General features: G+C 39.6%; 1 protein-coding gene across 1 annotated transcript in view; it reads right to left on the reverse strand.

The window, feature by feature from the left end:
* RYR3 (ryanodine receptor 3) overlaps positions 1-25,166 on the reverse strand; it is a 557,273-nt gene that overhangs the window by 316,976 nt on the left and 215,131 nt on the right. The window contains exons 13-19 of the mRNA XM_059723007.1: positions 20,106-20,274; positions 18,863-18,998; positions 14,011-14,106; positions 13,088-13,206; positions 9,040-9,173; positions 7,271-7,512; positions 4,264-4,456 (exon numbers count right to left, since the gene is read on the reverse strand). Of these exons, the coding sequence (XP_059578990.1) occupies positions 4,264-4,456; positions 7,271-7,512; positions 9,040-9,173; positions 13,088-13,206; positions 14,011-14,106; positions 18,863-18,998; positions 20,106-20,274 (1,089 nt within the window). The remainder of the gene's footprint in view (positions 1-4,263; positions 4,457-7,270; positions 7,513-9,039; positions 9,174-13,087; positions 13,207-14,010; positions 14,107-18,862; positions 18,999-20,105; positions 20,275-25,166) is intronic.

Here is a 25,166-nt window from a genome sequence, read left to right on the forward strand (position 1 = left end):
ATAAAAAAGGGCCCATTTCACACGCCCCACATAACATAAAAGAGCAGAAGAAGAACAGAACTTTCACTGAGCTGTAACAACTTTTCCATACACCTTTTTACTAAAAAAATCTATACACATGATTTTGGCTTTCTCCAACTCTCCATAATCTTACAATATTGCCTGCATTTAATTCAACCAGTAGTCATTAGTTCTGTTTCTAACAGCTACTCCAAGACTCCAGAGTTGAGTACTTCCCAGGAGCTTTACAGAGTACACTGCTAGATCATCAGGAGGGAGTAGGTGGCTCCTCCTACTTGCAACAATTGCTATGGATGCAGGGCAGCCCTGACTTCTGGACACTTCTGACCTATGTCACTGTGATAACTGCTTGGGCGCAGACAGAAAATGATGATTTTTTGACTGATCTGCTCCAGAAAACAGTTTATAGCCATGACCAAACACAAGTGCACGGCTGCAGGCAGCTTAAAAAATGGCAGATTGGGTGAAAATCTGAACCCTTATTGCATGAGGGGTGAGATGAAGATGTTTGAAAACATAGCGTCTTCTGTAACTTCCATCTGTGCTGCCTGCCAGCCTGTCACTGTTTTCAGAATGGGAGGGGGAAAGGGAGTTTAGTCTAGATTTTTTCAGCCTCCACTCCAAGGTTGGGGAATGCTCCAATTCACCCACCCCAACCTCTAGTGCTGGCAGAGGAATCCCTAGAATGAGTTTCCTCTTCTCCCTTTCCCCCCTCCCATTCTGAAAACAGGGACAGGTTGGGGAAAAGGAGGGGCCATTGCTAGGGAAACCGGCTGCAGGCTGGCAGCCAGCAGCTAGATTCCCCTCCCCTTGGAACCAAGAGTGAGCTTCTGCTTGGTTTGCGGGATCATTGTAACTGTGAACACCTCCTGCAATCTGTTCTCAGTTACAGTGGGGAGCTGCACTTCTGTCTGTGCCCCTTGTGTGCACATTCATGCAGCCAGTTCCCTCTACTGCTTGTTACTGTTCCTATTTGGAAATGCCTGCAATTACAGTTGATGGCCAGTGGGAGAACCTTGCCCATGTTGATGGTTTTGATTCCTCCCTCAGCACAGAACAGCTCATTTGTAGTCCCAAGAGATCCCAGAACCTTCTGCTCAATCTGTTCTTTGGTTTGCCAAGCTGTCCATTTACCAGACTAGGAAGGTGATGCTGGCTGAAGGGGACCTCGGCACCTGTAGGACTGTCTTCATTTCCATCCATATGCATCTTCATGCAGAGTTTCACTGGGCAGCATCCAACAGCTCTTAAGATGCATTTGGGAAGTAATGAACATTGGCCAATACTTTGTCCTTGGAGTCCTCCCTGAGGACTCTTGTTATCAACTTATAATCTTCACTCCTGTGTCTGTTTTCTCATTGTTGTCCCAAGGAATCTTACTGTGCACTTAGTGGCCTCCTTCTAGATGCTGGGTGCGTCCACATGAGATATTTACTGCAGAGTTGCCTAATAAGCTCCACAGTAAATGCCTGGGCAACTACACACGTGGCCCTCTTATGTTGCAGGAAATTAATAAACTCTCCAGCAGGGTAGTACTATTAAATACAAATACTACCCTGCTGGGGAGCTTTTTCGTGCACAGCAACACATGTAGATTCCAACCCAGCTGGCTGGGGCACAAAGGTGCTTCAGTGTGGCATCTGATTGCCAGCTAGTCCTGCACTGAAGCATCCTTGTACCCCAGCCAGCCCCTCTGCAGCACATTGAGCTGAGTCAGAACAGCCCCAGACTGGCAGGCTGACTCCCCTCCCACCCAGGCCTCAGCTAGCCAGGACTGCTCTGACCTGATTCAACATGCTGCGATCCTGGATGCATGTGTAAATGTGGCACCCGTGAGCAATAATCTGTGGCATGATATGCACCAGAATTTATTGCTACACATTAATGTGCACATGTGGATGCAACCACTGTGTGGGATGCAACTCCTGGTGGGTTTGTTCCAGTCACACCACAACATGTAGGCCTGCAGTTACCATGTGGCTTTATGGGTGGTGTTGGAAGGAAAAGGAGGCTGGAAAAGCTCAGGAGAGAGAAGTAGAGTAGGGGATGCCTATCCTAAGTGTAGTGTGTTTATGTATGTGTGTGTCCTGACTCTGAAGGACTGAGGGGTAAGGAGCCCTCACTCCTGGCCTTGCTAACAGATAACGTGGTAGGCTGCCAGCTATACAAGGGTGTTCTTAGCTTCATGGAATATATGATATTTTTTTACTCTGGTCAAATAATAGGCAATCAATTGATGAGTCAATTGACATTATCTGATCTGTCAGTTGAATGGTTAGTCACTGCTAATAAAACCTACCCTGGTCCCTTCCCATGTCTTCCTGATTATTCTTTCCAGGTAGCCCTGGGAGTTTCTCAGAATTTCCTGACCTTGAAGAAATTTGGCAACTTTTCCTAATTGCAAAGTGGATAAAACATTTGTAGCTTGAGCTTCTTGAAAACCCCCTGCGTTTCCTGCCTGTTCTGGGCTAGTAGCATTCATGCTCTGGCACTCAAGTCCTTCCAGACTTAAAAAGAAACCTTCCTTAAAAAGTTAGCAATACACTCTGAGCTTTATTTTTATCTCTCTATCACTGGTTACCTTCTTGTTTATTCTTTCTAGGCTTTATCTATTAGATATTGCATGCTAGGCTATTAACTCTTTCCTATCTTAACTCAGTCTACCATTTTCACACATCGTACCAGGGGAGTATGTCAAGGGCTTGGTGAGCAACTGTTCACCAGGGCACCTGAGGGGAAAACTAGGCGTAATGGCCACAAACTCCTGGAAGACTGATTATATTATATATTATACAGGCTCAATATTAGGAAAAACTTCTTCACAGTCAGGGTGTCCAGACTGTGGAATAAGCTCCCTCCAGAGGTGGTGCAATCACCTATCCTGGAAATCTTCAAGAGGAGACTAGATAGTCACCTTGCTGGGATCACCTGACCCCCAGTTATATTTCCTGCTTGGTGCAGAGGGCTGGACCCAATGATTTTCCAAGGTCCCTTCCAGCCTTACAACATATGAATCTATAAACCCTATCAAGTGTTCTTATATGGGAAAAAAACAAACACAAGAAAAACAAAACTATATGCACTTGCCTTCTCCCTCCCTCCCTCCAAATCTGCAAAATCATCCTGGACTATGAAAGCTAGATTTTCCTGCTTGTAAATGAGCATGAACAATAAAGAGTCTTCAGGCAAAGTAGGTCAGCAATGCTTCTTTAATCTTTAATGGGCTTGGGAAGATATATCCCAGGAGTGTCAAACTCACTCCACCCCGGGTCATATTCAGACTGCGGAGCTTCCTATAGTCTGGATCTGGATTGTGAGGCTCCTCACAGGCCAGATCTGGACATGCCAGTGACAGTTGGGTGAGTGGTGATGATGGCAGGGTGAGTAGCAGTGAGGTGGGTGACAGCAGGGCAAGCAGGAGTGGCAGCCAAAGGGGTGAACACAGACATTGCTCATGCCTGGCCACCAATAGCCAACTCTAATGGGACTCCATGCCCCAGATTTCATCAGCAGGCCCTGCCCCCAAATTCTCAGTCCTTCTATATGCCCCATGGACCACAAAACAGTGCTCACATAATAAAAAAAAATATTTCAGTCACTGAAGTAAACAGACAACAATTTGAGCAAGTCTCTTAAAAAGGAAGTTACTCTTTGTATGGTGACTTGTCAAAACAGAATCACAATAAAAAATTTTAACTGATTGTTCCTCTGGTAAAGTGGGGAAGCTGCTTGTCTATTCTGAAGTTAGAAGGGTTCATTTTATCTATCACAGTATAGGATGGGCAATATGATACATATTTTCCAAGGTTACTTCACTAATCTTGTTCAACATCTCTGCTATAAGAGCTCAACCTCATTGTTGATGAATCATTTATACTTTGATATTTTCCCAAGATTGTCAACCAAAGTTTTAATTAATGCCAAACGTGGTGCTGAAGTGGGCCCTGGTCCAGAGGAAGAGAAAACTAATGTCCTGAACACTCATCAAATAATAATATTTTCATTTATTGCCAACCTGGGATAGAGTCAAATCAATGACCAAGAAGTCAAAAGCTCTACAAAATAAATCTGAGCTGACCAGTTCCTAAATAAATGAACAACTTTATTTTAACCTTTCTGTCTCTCAGTTCTACAGTACCTCTACAATGAAATAAAAGAAATGATGCATAATTTCCAGCAACATTCAGCCTAACAACATGGACAAAAGAGCAAACTATAAACACAAAGAGAGCAATCACTTACTTGACGCCTGCTGAGAAGCTCACCACAGGGAAGAACAATCCATCAGTACCGAAGTTCTCAAACATTCCCTGTACAGGTTGTCCATTAATGCGGAATGAAATGCTGGGAACCCCTAAATCTAAGCAGCAGCTAACTACATCGTCAGATGCCAACAAATGCTGATTGACAGATGCTACGGGTCTGGATACTCGACCTAAAAAGAAAGCAGTTAGAGATAAAAAGACTTTAAACAATTTCCTGCATATAAGGAAATAATGACAAAAGAACAACTATAATGCTTCAAAAATTACGACACGCACTAATATGAAACTTTAAATAATTTAATTTTCCTTCAGTCACAAAAAGCATGACCTTGCCTTTATCTGCTTTGTGACTCTTTTTTTTAAAGGAACAGACAGCTAGCTATATCCTTCAAACTGATAAATGGCAGAACAGTGCATGAACTGAGCAAATCACTTGAGACCTCTGAAGCTGTTAGCAAGAAAGAATAGGATCATTTGAAGCAACGATTTCTCCTACTATGGGCTGATGCAAGAGTACTCAGGTACAGTAAACAATGACCTTTGCCTTGATAAAGTCAACACTAACCCACCCAAGTACTTATGTCTTATAGTTATTCACAAAGTATCAGAGTATGTGATGCATCATAATTAACTTGATGGTATTCATAGGGATGCTGAGAACAAGTAAAGGAGTAAACAAAAAAGGGGGACATAAACCCTTAATCTTCAGGCTAACAGCTCTCAAGCATGAACTAAAAAAAATCTTCCTTTGGAAGTCTGCTATTTGTTTACTGTCCACTATAAATTTATTTGAAGCTTCCTCTGAAGGATTTGTATAAGGACCACTTATCTAATACCATCAGGCAATTACTGCATTCCTGAGTAATTGCTCTAATCACTGTACTTGTTAAAAAGATAAATAGCAATAGCATCAACCCTGGTGAAAAGTAATGTCTCTGTGGCTCAGAGAGATGGGCACTACCTGGGAAAGGAGGGATCCTAGTTCTGACCCTTGCCTGGACAGGCTCAGCAAGTGGGCGGACGAGAATCTGATGGTGTTCAATGCCGATAAATGCAAGGTTCTCCACCTTGGGGAAAAAAAAACCTGCAGCATCCTTATAGGCTCGGCAGTGCTATTTTGGCTAGCACTATGGAAGAAAGAGACTTGGGGGTCATCATTGACGACAAGATGAACATGAGCCTGCAATGCGATGCTGCGGCTAGTAAAGTGACCAAAACGCTGGCTTGCATCCATAGATGCTTCTCAAGCAAATCCTGGGACATCATTCTCCCCCTGTACTCGGCCTTAGTGAGGCCGCAGCTGGAGTACTGCGTCCAGTTTTGGGCTCCACAATTCAAAAAGGATGTGGAGAAGCTTGAGAGAGTCCAGAGAAGAGCCACGCGCATGATCAGAGGTCAGGGAAGCAGACCCTACGATGACAGGCTGAGAGCCCTGGGGCTCTTTAGCCTGGAAAAGCGCGGGCTCAGGGGTGATCTGATGGCCACCTACAAGTTTATCAGGGGTGACCACCAGTATCTGGGGGAACGTTTGTTCACCAGAGCGCCCCAAGGGATGACGAGGTCGAATGGTCACAAACTACTACAAGATCGTTTCAGGCTGGACATAAGGAAGAATTTCTTTACTGTCCGAGCCCCCAAGGTGTGGAATAGCCTGCCACCGGAGGTGGTTCAAGCACCTTCATTGAACACCTTCAAGATGAAACTGGATGCTTATCTTGCTGGGATCCTATGACCCCAGCTGACTTCCTGCCCTTTGGGCGGGGGGCTGGACTCGATGATCTTCCGAGGTCCCTTCCAGCCCTAATGTCTATGAAATCTATGAAACTGAAAAAGGCGACCGTGATACTCTCTTCTGGAGTGGCCATATGGGGGGGGTTGCCAAATTCTGCTGAAGAGGGACAACTAACTGAAAAAGGCGCTAGCTATACCTTCTTCTGAAGTGGCCATAAGTGGGGGCAGGGGGGAAGTTGCCAAATTCCATAAGGGGGGCCCCAAAGTGGGATTCAATTGCACCAATGAACACCATCTGGATCGGCCCCCAGACATTTATCAGTGAAGGTTGAGATGCACGAGATAATTCCCCAGACATCCTAGACCAGACATGCTTAGTCACTGATATTAACTCTGTCAGGATAATCTTCACATTTCACAAAATCTCTTATTACATTAGAGAAAAAATTACTGTGGCACCAAATGGAAGTAATTTAAACTACTACTCATACTATACTTCTCGTAATAGGAATTTTAACAAAAACATATTTTCCTAGATAATAATTAGTTTCCTGCTGGATCATGTTTGTTCATGGGCCATAGCCAACATACGCATTTTACATACTGAGCTTGCTACTGAGGAAAAATAATGATGTATTAGGAATAACACCAGTAAACAGTAATATATCACAGCAATTCTTATATTCCTATTTTCAAACTTTCCTTTTATGAAAAGATTGATAATATTTTACATACTTAAACTAGAAGTAGATATAAGGACAACAAAAAACACAATTTCGCTTCAGTTGCACATACAAAATATAAAAATACTGTATCACAAAGTAAGAAAGGTAACCAGATGACCCTTAGTATAATAAGTTTGTGTTTTTTGTTTGAAATACAGCATCAATACGTTATACATTTGGCAGAGGGCTTAGAGTTCTTAGAACTGCAAACAGAATTTTTACTGAACTTAGTGGGAGGTTTTTTGCATGGAAGCAGTGAGGTACATCTCCCAGTATAGAAAAAGACAAATAATTTGCTAAACAGTAGATTAGAGAAGAACACATTAATAAAAGCAAGTATTTAGAAGCCTGATTTCATTTATACTAGAAAAAAATCAAGAATAATTCCACCCATGTAAGGGATTCAAATTTGTCTCATAAAATAGTGTTTACTGCACATGACATGGAGATTAATTTTAGGAATCTATTATTTCTAAATACTTATTTTTAGAAAGCTACTGTTAAAAACAATAGCAACAAAATACTTACCAGACCACAAATGAAGGCCATCAAAACCATAAGAGAAGAGGTCATCACCAACACCATTGCCTCCCCATCCTTCACCACCTCCAGGATAAGGAGCATAACCTGATGTAGAGGCCCAGCCAACTCGTAGATGAGTAGGTTCCGCCGTCAAAAATGGATCTACCTGATCGATTATTAGTTCAAAGTACCACTTCTTGTATTGTGCAGAGCCCTCAGCAACCCCCAAAAATATGTTTGGCCTTATACTAAAATAGAAAAGATACACCAGATAATATAAAATATAAATGTAATAATGCGTTGCTGCCATACCAATTTATGCTATTACACTTGATTATATAACCCCTCAGTTTAGGTGTGGAGACCACCCCACCCCCCGCATCTGTAAACCTCTGCTAAAATATTCTTTATGTTTTCTTAGGCTTCAGAAACAAATTAAAAGTGCCAAATTCTGAATCAGTTCAATGTGCCATTTATTGTATACATTACATTTCATGAAAAACAAAACAAATTGTATCTGTTTGGCTGGTATAGAAATCTGAAGGATTAATCCACAAGGGAATCATAGCCTTGATTAAATGCAAATACTTCAATAGTACACTTATATTCTATATGTTCTTAGTCTGATCCAGTAGTGTCATCTATAGGGCCTGATTATGTCATCAGTCATATTTTTCCATATAAAATTAATGATCGCCATCAGAAAACAAATTGATAGTCACACCACAGATTATAATAATTGAATTTCTTTGAACACTGCTACACAGAAGCAACAAATGAAGAGAGGCACCTGCAAAGTGCAGAATCCACAATTTAAAAATGTTAGGCCAGATATAAGTAAACTCTCCTTCATTAAGACACTGTGTTGAATAGCAACCATGGCAAAAAGAGAGGCACATATTTTGGCAGGCTATAGTTATATCTAATTCTCTGTATTACTTTAAAAACAGAACACAATTAGTACATGAAGAAATAAAATTAGCATTTGTTAACTTTCTAGAAAACCAATATTTTTTACTATTTTATAATACACTTCCATTTCATTTAAATTTCCTTCTGTCCTTTCTTTTCAAGGGATCTGTTTGTTTGAAAAGTTCACTGACATGCTCAAAACAAACAAACAAAAAAACAAAAAAAGAAAAGAAGAACCCCCCCCGCCACCCCCAACCTAGTGTTCCATGTATTTATAGCAAAACAAATGACTTTTCATTCTTGTTACCTGTGAATTTTTCAGTTTCTATTCAAAGACAGTTTGCAAATAATTTTCTATAGGCTCTGGCATACATTAAAACATTTGCACAATGGGATCTGATTTCAGGTCCCAAGAATCACGTCTCCTGCCATACACAACCAAATCACTATCATACATCTGGCATCAGGCTGAATGCAGGATTACCCAACTAAGCACCCAAATTAAAGGCACAATTGAAACCAGCCACAAAAATGTTCCACAAAAAATATTTTGTAGAACATTTTTGTGGCTGGTTTCTTATGTTGTTGCACAAGTACTTCCCTGACAGTGTAGAAGGTTACTATTTATGAAGAAATTAATAGGTTAATTGTATCCTATGTGTAACATCTGCCAGGGCCCTATGTTATTTTTAAGATCATGCTTTAAAATAAACAGCATCTAAAGGTTCCTCTGGCCTTTGTCTTTCTGTGACTAAGAAACACTGAAAAATTCTCAGAATAAAAAATGAAAAAGAACGCCCTCTCAACTTAAACCAATAGTAAAGACCTGTTCATTTTCCAATATAGTAATAAATGCACAGTACCTCGTAACATCATTAACTAAACGGGTTTGCAAGAGCAAATCTCTTCGAGGGAGCAGATTGTCACAGATCAAGTTTTGATTTGCACGCACGGCCACTCCATTACAGAGACAGAGAGAACATAGAACATCAAGAACCTAAAACAGGTCAGAGTGAAGTCAAGCAAATAGTGTTTGCAGCAGAATAACTATGCTTATTTAATTCAACTCCAAAGTATACAAGGAATAGGGAGGATACTCTCTGGAAATATTTAGTTGGATTTTAAAAAATATTTGGGTATATATGAAATGAAGGTAGTTTGTAATTGTGATAACAGGCATAAAAATGTGAAGATAATGCCGGAATTCCTAAAGTCAGCTGAGAGCAACTTCCTGCAAGTTTCCCAAGTCTGTTCAGCAAAAATACATGGGAGGTCAGTCTTGGTAGTCACACCTCAGATTTGGAATTTAAAGACAGCCAGAGCCTGAGCCTGTGGACATCTTTTGGAAACACTATAAGAACTTTTTATTTGAGCAAGCTTTAGCAGGCAGGATTAAATTGTGGGGATTATTTGGAGCACTGGGGAGTTGGTTTATTACTTTTTATTTTTTTTTAATAATTTATCTCCCCTGGGCCTTTTTTTAGGTAACAAACATTATTTTTTGTGTCTGCAAAGCTAAATCAGAAGTAACAAGAAATTTGCTTTCTTGTGAGAATTGTGGTACTTTCACTTCTAATACTGCCTGCCAGAAATGTCACAAAAATGTCCAGAAATGATCTATGTCAAATCTCACAATGTACCTGGTTTCAAATCTCATTACTAATTTGCAATATAGTGAAGATTATTTAAGAAATTCATTAAGGACTTGACAACCTTTTTGAACAAAGTGCTGTGATTCTAAAATCATTAATGAATCTGCTTTGAAACCATGCTTTCAACACAAAATTTTAAAGAAAATCCACAGGGATTGGAAATAATTTTCATAAAGATCTAATTTCAGCATATCATCTGGTTCCAGCTAGACTCTGGAAGGGGGAGAAAAATCCATCAAACAGAAAGATAATTGAGGAGAAAAATATTTTTATTTGAAATCATTCAGAGTGTTGAGCAAAAAGTTTTATGGGGAGGGAATGGAATACGGTGGTGTAGTATAACAGAATAGCACAGGGAACAGGGAAGTGCCTCGCTTTATCAGGAATGCTTTTCCTCTTTGTGTTTGTTATCTGACATTCTGCTTAATTCTCTAATTCAGAGTATAACCTCAAACCAGAGGAAAATAAAGGAAATGTTCTGAAAAATTATTCTCTCGGATCATTAAAATTTACACTGCTGAAGAAGCATAAAGGGGGCTGAGTATAAATGAGAATCAAGCACTATTTACAATGCATGTACTGCTTAAATTCAGTTTATGCATCTGCTGAGCATAATTCTCAAAAACTGCTTTTCAGAACATCTCTGAATATCAATTTCATTTCAGACAAACACAAAGAACATTTTAAAAACCTCATGTGTGGATAAAGCTGGGTTAATAGGATTCTTGACTTGATATTTCTGACTATAACAAAAAATGTCTAATCTAGCAGGAAACAAGACATTCTGTAACTAGAACAACAAATTCATTTTCACAGACTATGACAGATGCCCAGTCACTGACATTACAGATGGAAAAGACAAACTCTGTCATCTAGCTGTTTCTTCTACTAGTACAAGATTGTTCCCTTTTGTACTTTTAACATCCATTACACAGTCTACATTTAGATGCTCCAACTGCAAGGGCTTCCATCATTTCTATTGTTCAACATAACAGATATTTCTGGCAGGAAGTACTCCTGATAATTAGCTTAAATTCCTATTATTTAATTTTATTACAACTTCTATTTACATTCTCCTATGTATATATTTCCTAAAGACTGTGTTTTTTTCCTTTCTGATATTTGTTTAATTATTAATTTTTTCTTAGTTATTGCTTAGGCAAGTTGTACCATACTGACACTTCATCTTCCTTGTAAATCAATAATTCAAGCCTCCCAAACATTTTGGCTCCACTTATCTATTCCAGTTTGTCAGCTTTTAGGTAGTATGTTTCCTAGATCCAAAGCAATATGCCAAAGGTAGTCACACCAGTATGATGCACAGAACTGTCCCCTCCTATGTAATTCTGTTGATATTTTTTGCTGCCACTGAACACCCATGTCTAATTTACTTCTGATTAATACTTCAAAGAAAACCTGATTAATACTTTTAAGGATAAGTCTATGTGCAGAACACTGTACAGGCAGAAGTAACAATTTTTGCCTGAACTGTCCACAGAAATCAGTTTATAGCTGTGATCAAACACAAGTGCATGGCTGCAGACAGTTTAAAAAACAGCTGATCAGGTGAAAATCTGACCGCTCATGAGAGGTCAGATGAAGATGTTTCAAAACAGAGTGTCTTCCGTAACTTCTGTCTGTGCTGCCTGCCAGTTTTGAGCTATTTCCAAAATAGAAGATGAGGGGAAGAGAGCGGAGGGAGTTCTGTCTAGGGGTTTTTAGCCCCCACCAGAGGGTGTCATGAGTGAACTGGAGCTCACCCTACCCTCCAACACCAACTGAAGAACCCCTAGAATGAGCTCCCTCTGCTCCCTTTCCACACTCCCATTCTGAAACAGGGACAGGCTAGGACAGAGGTGGTGCCATTGCCAGGGAAAACTAGCTTCAGCCAGCACCTAGATTCTCCTTTCCTCTGGAACCAAAAGTGAACTTCTGTTCTAATGCTTCCTGCAAAATCTTCTCAGTTACAGCGGGAACCTGCACTTCTGTCTCCACCCACTAGTCTGACTTATGTGCTTCCAGTTCAGGAGAATGTTGTGTGCACAGTGCAGGAGCACATGTTTCAGGTTGGCTCAGCCTGTGGCCATAATTTAATATCAGACATATCCTAACTCTTTTCATTACTACTATTTTCCCAGATTTCTTCCTCTTCATATATATAGACTTAATTTTTACAACCTGACTCATTTCATTATATTCTTCTCCTATTTTTAATCTGTCTAGGCCACCCTGATTTATTTTTATTTTCATTATTCTCAATTTCGTATCATGTAGTAATTGTATTAATGCTTTGTTTATTTTCTGTTGTAGATAATTCAATCAGATATTATAAAGGACTTTTCCCTGTGGTACCCCACTGCCCCTTTACTTCTATTCCTTTACCTTCCTACACTTATTGAGCAATAAGCTGTAATTTTGAAGTATTTTAAAAGTAAGGGTTTGGGTAAGAGTAATGTCCTTTTAAATGAAATGCATACTTTTGAAAAAAGAGATTTAAAAAATAAATAATTTTTCAATATTCACTTTTTCAGGGTAACCTAGTTATGTATTTGGGAAAAGCCGATTTTTAAATATATACATTTTAACATTCTTATTGAAGATTTTGCTATTTGAAAATATAAAGTTTAATATATTCTTCTTTATCCTAGGGTAAGATTTTTATCTCAGTTACTCTGCTATAAATCCTAAATATCTTTCCACAGTTCCCTGGGACAAAATCAGTATAAATGAGATCAAAACTTGACTTTCTCATTACAAAAAGACCCCTAAATTACAAAAATCTCAGAATCCAATCAATGGGACTGCTCATGTGAGTGGCAGGTTTGCAGAATTTTGCTTTTTCTTGTTAGAAGTGTGGAGATTGTAGGCAAACTGTTTCATGAGTAAACTTAAACCCCAAGCTATTCTACACAGGTAGACCCAGACTTCCACAGGAAGTACAGTCCCAAGGCCTTGGGTTACATCCATAAGTGGCTTAATACATATTTAGACATGTATTATTCCTTATCTATAGTCATAAAAAGTATAAGTGACTTATGCATAGAAAATAAGTTCTCACATACACTTTGACTTACTCTATACAAGAAAGCAATGATGGATTTCTCAAATTTCTTTTTCTCCTTTACAAAGCAATCAGAGTCACATGTTCTTTAATTCTTTTAAGAACAATGTGTCACAGAGGTCACAGAGACTTTTTCAGTTTGTCTTGTGTAAGTTACTGTTGAGATTATTGATATCTTTTATATTTTCTCCAGCATACCTTGTAATTCCGTCCATGCTTATCCAGCAATGAGATGATAGACTTGATATGTCCCTCAGCTATCAAATTTAAGGCCTCTGGGCTTTCAGTCAAGATGCAGTGCAACACTTCCAAAATACCTATTTGAATTTCACAAAAATCATTTTGGAATTAAACAATCCAAAGGACTGAGCTTAATTTAAAAACCTGTGAAAGAAAAAAATCATTCTAATGGAAAAGAAATTCTAATTTCTCTTACTTAATATATTACATGCCTCCAGTCTGAAAAAGGATGAAAATATTTTCGAAAGGACATAAGGGCCAACTGCAATGTAAATTATATTTGGATTAAATTCTATGGTAAAAGAATCAAACTATAACAAGAAGTTAAACACAGCTGTAAACTGTGGGTTATTATTTTCTTATAAGAAATCTGGGTTGAAAACATAGAGACAATGCAAATTGAACTACTGCTCAACAACGAGAGGCATTCTTATTACTAAGCAACTTTTTATTATAATTTTATTATGTCATTTTAAACTGTATTTCAAGCTGTAAATTTTTTACATTATCTAATGTAAAGCACAACCAAAAATTAAGCTATTTGCAATACAGTTGGTAGCTGCAGAACTGTCTGCTATTACGAATTATAGGATTGTACTAGACCTAATACATTATTTATTTCATATTTTTTAAACTGTGTTGGCAAGCAAGCAAACCAACAAGAAACCAAAAAATACAAAAGAGAAAATGAAAAGGAAACTGGTAGTTTAAAATAAAATGTTTGTTAATATTAGAAATGTTCTTTGCTTTATTAAAAACCTCATTTAATAGAATTTCATGCAATAAACTTGTTTCTTTTCCTTATGCTTGTTACTTTCCAACTGAAACTGTTATGATTTGCATAATGTAATGGCAACACTATAGTTATACAATTATCTCACCTGAGGAAGATTCCAATCTGTCCAATTTACTTATCAGCCAATCAAGGTTTCCTGAAAACTGAGTACAGTTGTTTCTGTTACCACGGATGAGGGCAGCTGAAAAAAATAGATATCATAACACAAGTGTCAGCTTAAGATTCGTGTTAATCACTAATATTAGACAAATATTTTAATAAAGTTACTAAACAGAAACATAGCATAATCCTCTATATTTATACTTTGGCCAGAATTATATACAAGTTTTAGGCATTTCATTACTAGCACCACCTTTTAGATTTTGTTTAAATCAATTGACTTAGGATACTGGTAAGGCAACCCAGAGACTATCACTCTTATTTCCTAATTAAAATTATGCATAAATCAGTAGTCACTAAATCTATTACCATGATGTCTGTTTAGCATGCTGTGTAAAATGAATCAGAATTTCAGACTAGATCATTTAGGTGTCTTAAACCAGCGCTTAAGTGGAATTGAAGTGCCTATGTACAATATTTTGGTCCATAAAATCACTCATCTCTCATTTTGGGGTGCACTGATAGAGATTTTTGGGGTCGATACCGATAGCCAATTTTTAAGGAGGCAAATTGGCCAATACCAATCCAATTTTCAATACGTAGTCAGGTAGCTTGAAGAGCAGTGTGTGGCTGGTAAGTCCGTTGTGGTGGAAGCGGTGGGGGAAGGGAAGGGGCATGGAGGGGCAGATCGAGGACCCTGTGGTGAGGGCCGGAGTGGGGCTGGGGCTGAGGCAAGTGCTGCCCAGATTGGGTGGGGCAGGGCATGGGATGGAATTTTTTAAGATAGCTTGTGTGGGGGGTGCAGAGTTGGTCCTGCCACTTCCTCCAGCATGGGGGGATATGTGCCCCTAGATCTGCATGTGGGGCAGGGTGTTGCTGTGGGCTGGGGCTGCACTGACCTTTTCCCAGTGGGGACTGAGCCAGGCTGAATTTGGGGTGGGCAGCAGTGCGACTGGGAGGGGGACTATGGGAGGGCTGCAGCCACCCCAAATTTTGCCATAGCCCTTCCCAACCCCCCCTCCCAGTGTCACTACCTATTGTGCCCCGACTGCAGCCTGGCCCAACCCCTGCCAGTAAGAGCCCAGCGCAGCCCTGGCCCTAGCCTGCAGTGGCAGCCTGTCCTGTCCCACACAGATGCAGGGGCACATGACCCCTGTGTGGTCCCAGAGTGTGCGCAGTGGCAGGAGCTGCCCCCCCCCGGGCCACTTGTTCAAGCCATAGTTCTGTCCCCTGCCCCATCCCAACTGGGAAGCCCCTGCCCCAGCTCCAGCCCCACTCCCTCCCTCACCATGGGGACCTCAATCTGCTCCCCTATGCCCCTTCCCTCCCCCTTCCCCTTTCACCACAACAGACTTACCAGTCGGATACAGCTCTCCAAACTTTCAGGCTGTGGTCCTTGCTGCCTACATGCTAGGCTGCAGTGGTGCACATGCACAGGGCATTTATTGGCCAAATTATTGGCCACATCAGGCAAAAAAAAAGCCAATTTCCAATACAGTCAATTTTATTTATATCAGTGCTGATCTGATATCAAATTGATGTATCAGTGCACCTCTACTTTCATCTAACTCTGAAAGTATCTAAATACATTAGCTGTCTCTTTGACTTTAAAGTTTTCTAGATTGTTTTGGGGTCTATAAACTACATCTGGTACTAAAGAGAAGCCAGTTACTGGGGCAACTGGAAAATTTCTAATTAGGGGGAAATTCCTTTTATGGCTTCAGATGAGAGAGTCAGAGACAGGCAATCATATGGAATGCTGGATAGTCTGCAGATCAGGCAGAAGCCCAGAAAGCTTTACATCAGGAAAGACTAAAGCTATATCTACACAACGTCTCTGGCACTACTAGGAGCACTGACTCGAGCATGCCCTACCACCCCAAGCATACCACAGATAAATGTCTCAATAGTGGCTTGTGAGAAGAATGCCACCAGAGCAGTGTCACCTTTACAACATAAAACAATCAGAATTAGCATTATTATGCAATCCTGAAAATACAAAAATTGATTATTGTATTTCAATTCCTTCCTCTTCCTACCTCGTCTCTCTTGTTTTGCTGGGGGTGCTGTATAACTGATTTTCAGTCTACTCTCAACCGGGAACTAAAAATCAGACATTCCTCCAGGTAAATCCTCTAAGGGTGAAGTTACATGTTACACTTAGACCATACTAAGGACACTTCAAATGTGAGTGTCTGCATGTTAAAGCTCATTAACTCATGCTAAGTGCCTTCTGAAAGTCTTAAAGTTATGCCACTTCAGGCAAAGGTTAACTCATGCTGTCTAGCTGATGCTAGGGTATCTTCAGTCTTCTCCACAGAGGTACAATGACCAATTTGCAGTCCTCCAGCATCTCAGGTTGCAGCATTTCCATCCTCCTCCACCTAGTGCAAGTGTTTTGGCTCCTAGCTATGTCCCTGCTTGACAACTCTTTAGTGACAAGTCAGAGGTGTGCAAGCAAAAAAAAAAAAAAAAAGGAAGTATTAACCCTTTAATATGTGACTACTCACAACACGTTCTAAATTTATCATCAGTTAACTTTCCACAGAGTTAGTATGTCTAAGTGTAACATGCAACATCACACTTTTAAAGAGGCTAGTAGAAGGACTCAGAGATTGTAAGCCACTTATTAGTTACATTAGTGGACTATGGACTTAGGCACCTACATGTGATCCCATTCCATCCTAAATGACTCCCTGAAAAATTATTAATAGAAAAAATTTAATTTTTTTTTCCTCTTCCTTCCTGCCTTATGTTCTAGGACTAAAGGTATGATTAGAGCATCTTACAAAAATAAATAGATTAATGAATTATCAGGGACTTGAACATGGCACAATAGGTTCAAACTTAAGCACCTAAATCCATTTAGCTGACTATGTAAAATCTGGCCATAAACAGCTAATTTGTAATTGTGTGCAATCTAACAACTTCCTTGCAGTTCCAACAGCAATTAAATAGTCTCCAAATATTTTTTACTAGAGCTTCTCAGTAGCTAACTGGATAAAACAGATAAAGCAGAACTCTTTTGATAATGATACTTCGACAGAGTATTCTCTATATCTGAACACACTCTTAATCCATCAGCTGCAGTATCCTATCTTAAGCACTTGTATTTGGCAATATTTGATAATTCAAGGGAAGCAACCTTTCTTTAATACTATTTGTATATGATCAGTGGGAGATGATCCATGGAAAAGAAACTATGCCTAAGTTTTACTATCTTCTCCAAAAAATGTATATGATGCACAGCACATACTTCCTCAAAATCCAGCCAGTTTATCACCTCCACCCACAATACAAATCCCATACTCATAGGAAAGAGCAGGGGCCAAAGTATGAGAGTATATAATATCACAGAGGCAGTTAATCTACTTCTCCACTGACTCAGCCAGTGGAAATCTGCCCACTGTGGTCTCATCTATGATTAGTTTGTACTATTATCCACCATCTTAGTCATCTATTAACTGCAATGCATGGTTAAGGGGTCTGTGCACTTTTCTTATCAGTTAGAGGATCCCATTTAGTTGCAAAGAGGTTTAATTCCAGGTTGAACAATGGCCTTTATCTCTATCTCTGTATTAAAATGAGTTATAGAATGGATTGCCATTACTGTTCAGAAACATAGAAGATTCATTGTTATCTGTATTTACCCAGAAAGTTCAGAAGCAGTCAAGCTATTAGGTAACATTTATTTTTTCCTCACAGAAGACTTCACTAATTTGCTAGCACTTGGTCAAGCAAAAATAAAAAACACTCACTCTAACCATTAGCTCACGGAAGCCATTTGCCATAGATTTTTGTTATAAAATAGATTTATTGACATAACACTTTATTTTTATGTACCACAATAGAAAAGATATGGATTACAAGGATTTTAAAGGTAAAATATAAGAATGAATACCAGGGGAGGCCCAATAGTGCTCCTCCCAATTCTAAAGAGCTACAAGGAGTAAGAGTTTTGGATATGTCCTTTGCTTTTTTGTCTCTGTCTTTTCTCTTCTGTGAGAGTGTGGGATAGTGAAGAGGTCAAATGTTACTCGTAACTTAATTTGGGCCAGGATTTCACCAAGGCAGGATAGACTTCCAACTCCATCTGAGAAATTTCATCCTTCAAACTTCATCTAGCCATGTTGCTTTCATTTATAAAATCACTTATCTTGCTGTGGTCACTATTAACATTGTCTATAATGAAATGTTAATGCATTTAAAACTCAGGATAACCAGCTCCACCTATAGAAGCAATTATGAATAACAGAGGTTCCCTTTAGTGGCTTATATGAACACACATAGTTCTAGCCATGTTGGCAGTGTGGAAAAAATCATGTTCCAGGTGTGTGTTTGTGTGCGCATGTGCAGGACAGGTTCCACGGCGGGGAGTGAATTATTATTTAAAATCTAAGTTACAAGGTTTAGGTATCGAAACAGTTTAAAAAAAAAAATCAATGCTCTTAAAATCCTATGTTTTTATTTCTATTTATCTTTATCATGCAAGCCAATGTGATCTTTTATTTTTATGATTTCTTTTTAATTAATAATTATTTCCTATTTGCACACCATAAACAATTTTATAAAAAAAGAATGAAGCCATGGCATGTTGCACTGAACATCTTTCTACCCTTTTTAGCTATTGTGTTGTATTTTCCTACTGGATTTTATTCAATATCCTCAGTTACCTCCAGTATAATTCAAGGGGATTATGGAAGAAAGTCAGTTTAGAATAAGTAATGTAGCTTACATGACAGAATTTATGCCACATAAAAGTCTTTTAATGTGAAAAAACAGGAAACTATAAAACTCAGTTTTCATTTTCCTCTACAGCAGATTGCTTGACAACTCACCTAGCAATTTGTAAAGATGGTTTAGAATTTCTTTCCATGCTGTACCATTTACTTCCCTTGCAACTCCTACTAAATGAGCTGCACTGTTGTAATCATTTAAACGATCAATGCAGTTTAGAACAAGTGCCAGCATTCCCTAAAAAGGAGCAAAAGGGAGAAATAAGCGTGTAAATGAAAAAGTATTCAGTAGTATTTTAACGCATTTTCTGAGATGCACTAGAAGGTCAATATTGTCTGAAATGAATATGGAGCGATTGTGCTTGAAAACAGATTTTTGAACATGCATTCTATTTATCCAAGTTATAAATATCCTCTTTAGAACATGATCAAACTCTGTTTGTCAGCTTGCCCATAAGAGCTTAAGCTAAGCACAATACAAGTTAAGGAACACAGAGCATGACAGTTTCACACAGGTCTTCTTTATATTTTTTATGAATGGAATCTGACTTGCATAAAAAACCCCTCTAGCTATAGCACTTTTCATTAACTAAAAATGCCAATTTTAGTTAAATATGCTGGTACCATATAAGAACCTGAAAGATGCCATTTATGTTGATTAAAAAAGGGTGAAGTTTTGATAGCCAATTAAGTGCTCTCAGGTCCAAATACTAGGGGATATTTTTAATTGATGTTACATAGAGTCAATTATAGTACTGAAAAACTGTAATTCATGTAATCTGAATATTTCTAAACATTATTGAACATATATATCATCCATCCATCCATCATTATTTTATAATAATATTCTCAGGAGCAAACAACAGTAGAAATTAGCATATGCCCTTTTGTAAAATTGGCATTTTCTTGTTCCCATGTACAAAGCTCTTGTTTCTAGCCTGGAAGGGTTGGAAAGATATCAAACTTTAAACTTGTCATTGAACCAAGACTGGATATCACTCATCTTGAGTCTGAAGCCTGTGTAATTTCGGGGACAGAAATTAGTTTTTTGCAGCAGGATGATTTCTTCTAAAAAAGGTATGCATTTGAAGATGTTCACAGGATTGAAATGTTAAACTACATCTCAGTGGGAATGGATTAGGGAACAGACACACAAAAGGTAAGACATCTAAAACCATATACTAATGGCAATTTTCAGAAGGCATCACAATTTACTCTGTCCACCAGCAGCACATATATTATTCAAAATCTAACACACATACTCCGAAAGAGGAAACATTTAACTCTACTTAATGCTGGAATGGAATATACAAAAATAAAACATAATCTAATAATTCTCCCTAACCTCTTCCTTGAACAGATTTTGTCTGTTTTTCAGCGAACGAAGTTTATTTTGTTTATCTTCATGTTCTAATTCTTCTTCTGGAGGCTGGAAATAAGTAATCAGGTCTTGCAGAGTCTGGAGCATCTCCTCAATAGGCAGGGCGATGGGTGCTGATATCCTGTTGTTTCCACTAAGAAAAAAAAAATAAGACTGATCATATTACTCATTACTCATAAAGCTTAAGTTACAATATTAAAAAAACAACCTATTTGCCTTTGCTATCTAAAGCAGCTCCTGTTATTTATATGAAACATTTGCTGACTATGCTCTTAGCATAACAGTAGGCAGCAATTAGTTTGAATTGCCTCTGGTTCAAGCAACTGCTGATTGCCTTCCTGGAGCTGGATCATTGTATTTTAGCACCTATACCCATGTAACAAAATGGAAAGGAACAAAACGTGAAATGGAGAAGATGCAAAATGAGTGAACAAGATGATGAGGGAAAGCAGCAAGATTAAGAAAAAGAGACATTAATTATTTTACACACACTGGAGTTTTCTAAGATGCTTTTGTCCCGTTGTAGGTACATGTTTGCCAGGCATGTGACCACAAGACTTTTAGCTAGTAGGATTTACTGAGACTGGGTATGTATTCTGTATACCCATAATACTCCTACAATGAAGGTATAAACGATGGAACAGCCCTAAGTGTCATTTGGTTCCTTCACTAATACAGTAATCTATGAAAGTACTCTACAGCAGTGAGGAAGAGAGGTTGTTGGATCCCTGTAGACAAAAGCATTGTGAAGAACTGCAAGTACTGGTAAGGTAAGTAACTTCTCCTTCTTTAAAGATCCTCTCCTTCTTTGTCCACATGGACCCTATTGTATGTGATGGGTTAGCTGTTGCCTCACAAGACAGGAGTAGAAGCAGCTCTGATCAAAAATCTGTGATAATGAAGTAGTGGGTGGGTGATAACTATTTGCACTGAACTCTAGTAGCTGATCTAGAAGTGTTGGAAGTAAGTTTTCTGAAATAAGTGGCATATGTCTACTGGAACCTCAGAGAAGTTGACCCAAATTGAAAGGAAAGAGAAAGATTTTTTTTTTAATGGAGTAGAGCATTTAGACTCTTGGAGAAGAAACAGCCTCTCTCTTACACTTGCTACCAAATCCCTGGAAAGCCTAGATAATATGCAAAAAAATTCTGTTCTTGAAAAATAAGAAGATAACTTGATCATCTATAGTCTTGTCTTGCTATAAGACTGTGCTGGGGCTGTGCAAGTGGGGGCAGAGCCTGCCAGTGCTGCAGCAAAGGTGTGGGGGGAGAGGTACAGGGGGCAATATGGGCTGCAGGTTTGGGAGGAGATGGGGCAAGTGGTGGGGGGTGAATTTGTAGTAAGGGAAAGAGGGAGGAAGAGGTGGGGCATGAGGCTGCAGGAGTTGGGGAAGAGGCAGTAAATACAGTGACAGTGTTGGGGTGGGGGTGGGTAGGAGGAAGCAGGCAGCAGTTTTAACTGTGGCCCTGACCCAGGGTCAGGGCTGGGGCTGGAGTCAGAGCCAGAGCCAAAGCCACAGCAGCTGCCTGCCCCCTCCCCGTCCTGAACTGCCTCGTACTCAATTCCAAGATGAGGGGCTTTTCCCTCCCCCCATGTTAAATAGGGAAGGGGAACTTCATCCTGGAATCAAGTAATACAGTATCTTGAATCTGCAGACAATCCAAGTCATTATGCTAGCCCATCTTGTGTATATCCATTATCAGGATTTTTGAAGGGTGTGGCAGGTGAGATAGAATACCCTGTCAGTTACTTATCTACAAGTAAATCCATGATGCATCTATTCAGCAGACACCTTGAAAGTAGAACAGTTCTAATCCAAACATTGCTGATAAATTGCTGTGGTGACTAATAATAAATCAGTCAATCATCTAGGTAGGGTTCTGTCTAAAGATCTTGCCTCCTTAGATGATCTGCTACTGTAGCCAAAGATTCAGTTGCAGCATCAAACCTGCAATTTAAACCTGCAATCTGTGTCCCAAGAAAGAGTGTACTTTTATGGTAGAGGAACAGTTTCTCTTCTTGTGGAAGTGAGTTTGTTTTAAAAGATCAAGGAATCCTTTGCTGTTAGTGATCTGAGCCTGACACAGACCTTTATCTGGACGATGATTCAAATCTGCATTACTTTCTCCTCTTTGCTATCTGCTTTTTTAGATGTAGTCAAAAGAGATACTGGCTCACATTCTTAGCAGGCTTGTAAATACCTTATTTTTATGCTTTATTTCTTTAATAATAAATAGCAAATACTTTTTTTTTTTTTTTTTTTTTTATTACCCATGGTTAGGTAACCTTGGAATATTAAGAGCAAAATATCAAACAATTTATGGTACCTCTCCTAGATGACCTCTTATGACATTCACCATTCTTTTGAAGTTTGTTCCAGAGGACCTTGGAATTATCTACTATGGATGTCCTGGATGAGCTCAACACATGAGGGTGGAGTTAGACTAGAGCAGAGGTTCTCAAACTATGGCCCGTGGATCACCACTGGTCTGTAAGCTCCATTCAGTTGGTTCGCAGAAAGGTTGTGGAGCAATCAAGAATATCTATACTTGTAAGGTAAGACTACCGATATTAAAATATGAGTTGTGTGCTTTGATTTGTGGAATAAAAAAAAGTTTAAGTAGTCCGCCGAGACCCTCAGCAATTTTCAAGTGGTCTGGGGAAAAAAAAAAAGTTTGAGAACCACTGGACTAGAGGAACAGGCTGATCCGCAGACTCCTCCACAAGGTCACCCCCCTCATGTTCATCCTTGCTCCCATGTTTTCAGAAGCTCCTACCATGTGATCATAGGAAGGAAGGACTAAAAAGCAGCTCATGAGTTCATCTGTCCAGTCCCCGATCAAGGCAGGGTCACCTCTGACAAAACTGTCCCGGACAAGTATTTCTCCAACCTAATCAAGAAAATTTTCAGGGATCGAAATGCCACAACTTCTCTTGGTAGCCAATTACAGTGCTTAGCCACCTTTGGAGTCCAAAAGTTTTTTTCCTGATCTCGAACCTAAATTTCCTCTGCTGTAGTTTAAGGCCATTGTTTCTAGTCATACCCCCAGTGGCCACACAAAATTGACTATTTCCATTATCTTTGTAATTGCCTTTTGGGTATTTGAAGACAGTTATACAATCCTCCCCCCTTCCCTTTTCTCGTCTCCAAACTAATTAACCCTAGTTTTGTCAGCCTCTTCACATAAATCATGTTTCTCAGGCTCCTTGTAAGTTTTCTTGCTTTCCACTGGACTTTTTGTAATCTTTCCACATTTTTTGAAGTGTAGGGTCCAAAACTAGACACAATACTCCAGAGGAGGCCTCACTGGTGCCAAACAAACGGAGTAGAAGAATCACTTCCCTTGATTTGCAGTTACATTCTTGTTAATTAAACCCAGTAAGCTGCTAGCATTTTTTTTTGCAACAAGAGCAGACTGTTGGTTCATATGCAGCTTATGATCCACTGAAAACCCAGGTACTTCTCTGTAATACTGCAGCCTAGCCAGTCATTCCCTATCTGTACTTATGCATACAATTATTCTATTTTAAGTGCAGGATACTGCATTTGTCCGTGCTGGATTTAGGCTTCCATGCAGGATCTGTATGGGATTAGGAGGGAGTGACTTTACCCTGAACCTCAAAATGACCATATAAGTGGCATATGGAAAAAAGGCTTAGCAGACCTAGAGGTGTAGCTCTGCACAGCGTGTGGAAAGGTATATGGTACCAAAAAGATGCATATGCAAGACTTGTCCTAAATAGCTGAAGAACTGTTTCCGAGGCCATTTCCAAGAATTAGTCTAGACAAAGGAATTCTACTGCCATATAGATTAATGAGAGTCTGTTAATAGAGGAGAAGATTTCTGAAGTGAAGAAGGATCAAACTAGAGGAAAGGTAGTCACAGATGCTATCAAAATTGAACAGAAATGTATTTTCATCTCTGGTAACTTGTGCTGTAAGAATCCTGGAGCAGCAACAAAGAAAGGACATACAGCTATGGAGATTCAGGTTCCAGAGAGACTGTAAGGTCTACAAGTATTATGAGTACCATGCCTGTCAACCCCAGTTCTAGAGTATCAGACTATAAGTATTACCAAAATGCATTGACTAGTATAGTACTGAGGACAATGGTACCAAGGAAATGATGTTCATCTCCAGAATAGGATAAAGCCCTGAAGTTACAGTGCATTGTGATTGTGCAATATTAAAACATTCATTACAGCAATGCAATTTCAAAATAAATGTCTAAGACAAATCTTTATGATAATTTTGAGCTGCCTTTTTCATTGGTACTAGGGATGGCAATTAGTGCTAAGCCCCTTTTGGAGAACTTTCCTAGGGCATCATTATTTATTTCCTTTTTTGTTAGCCCCCTCACTCTTCAACCAGATTTGTTAGACGTGCATCCTAAAAGTCTTGGTTTTATTTTTCTCTCTTGAATGTTGTTCTCAGTCATTAGAAATGAAGAGAGATTGAACTCTCCTTTAATGCTAGAAATCACCTTGATATACGATAGCAAATGAGTTAGCCAATACTGTATCTAAGGGGGGAAGCAGGACACCAGTCCTAGGTGCCATCTGAGAGGGGGGCACCCAACTTGCCTCCCACATTCTAGGAATCTTTGCCACTGCAGGAATAGCCCCATGCTATCTAGCCGTAGGAGGCAGGCAGCTGAAACTTCTCAACCAGTAGTGTATCTGGGAGGGGGGCAGGGAGTTGAGCGGAAAGGTGCTTCCCCCCCCCAGGCAGCCCTGTTCCCAGAGCATATCTGATTGAAGCAGGAGAGTGAATCAGGCACACAGGGCAGCTCCCAGAGAGCCTGCTCCAAAGGGATGTTGCAGTTGGTATGCAGTAAGCTTGCTCTCCAGCAGCAGCAGCCAGACCAGAGCAGCTGCCACTTTATTGCAGAGACCAGGGACAGGCAAGACTGTACCCCTCTCCGGTGGTCTGCACTATCCTGCAGTACAGAACCATGGGTATTCAAGGCACTAGCTACACCTCTGGGGTCAGCATAGGGAAACACTGTCCTAGTTAATTGAAGA

The sequence above is a fragment of the Alligator mississippiensis genome, chromosome 2, assembly GCF_030867095.1.
Source record: "Alligator mississippiensis isolate rAllMis1 chromosome 2, rAllMis1, whole genome shotgun sequence".
Taxonomy (NCBI): Eukaryota; Metazoa; Chordata; order Crocodylia; family Alligatoridae; genus Alligator; species Alligator mississippiensis.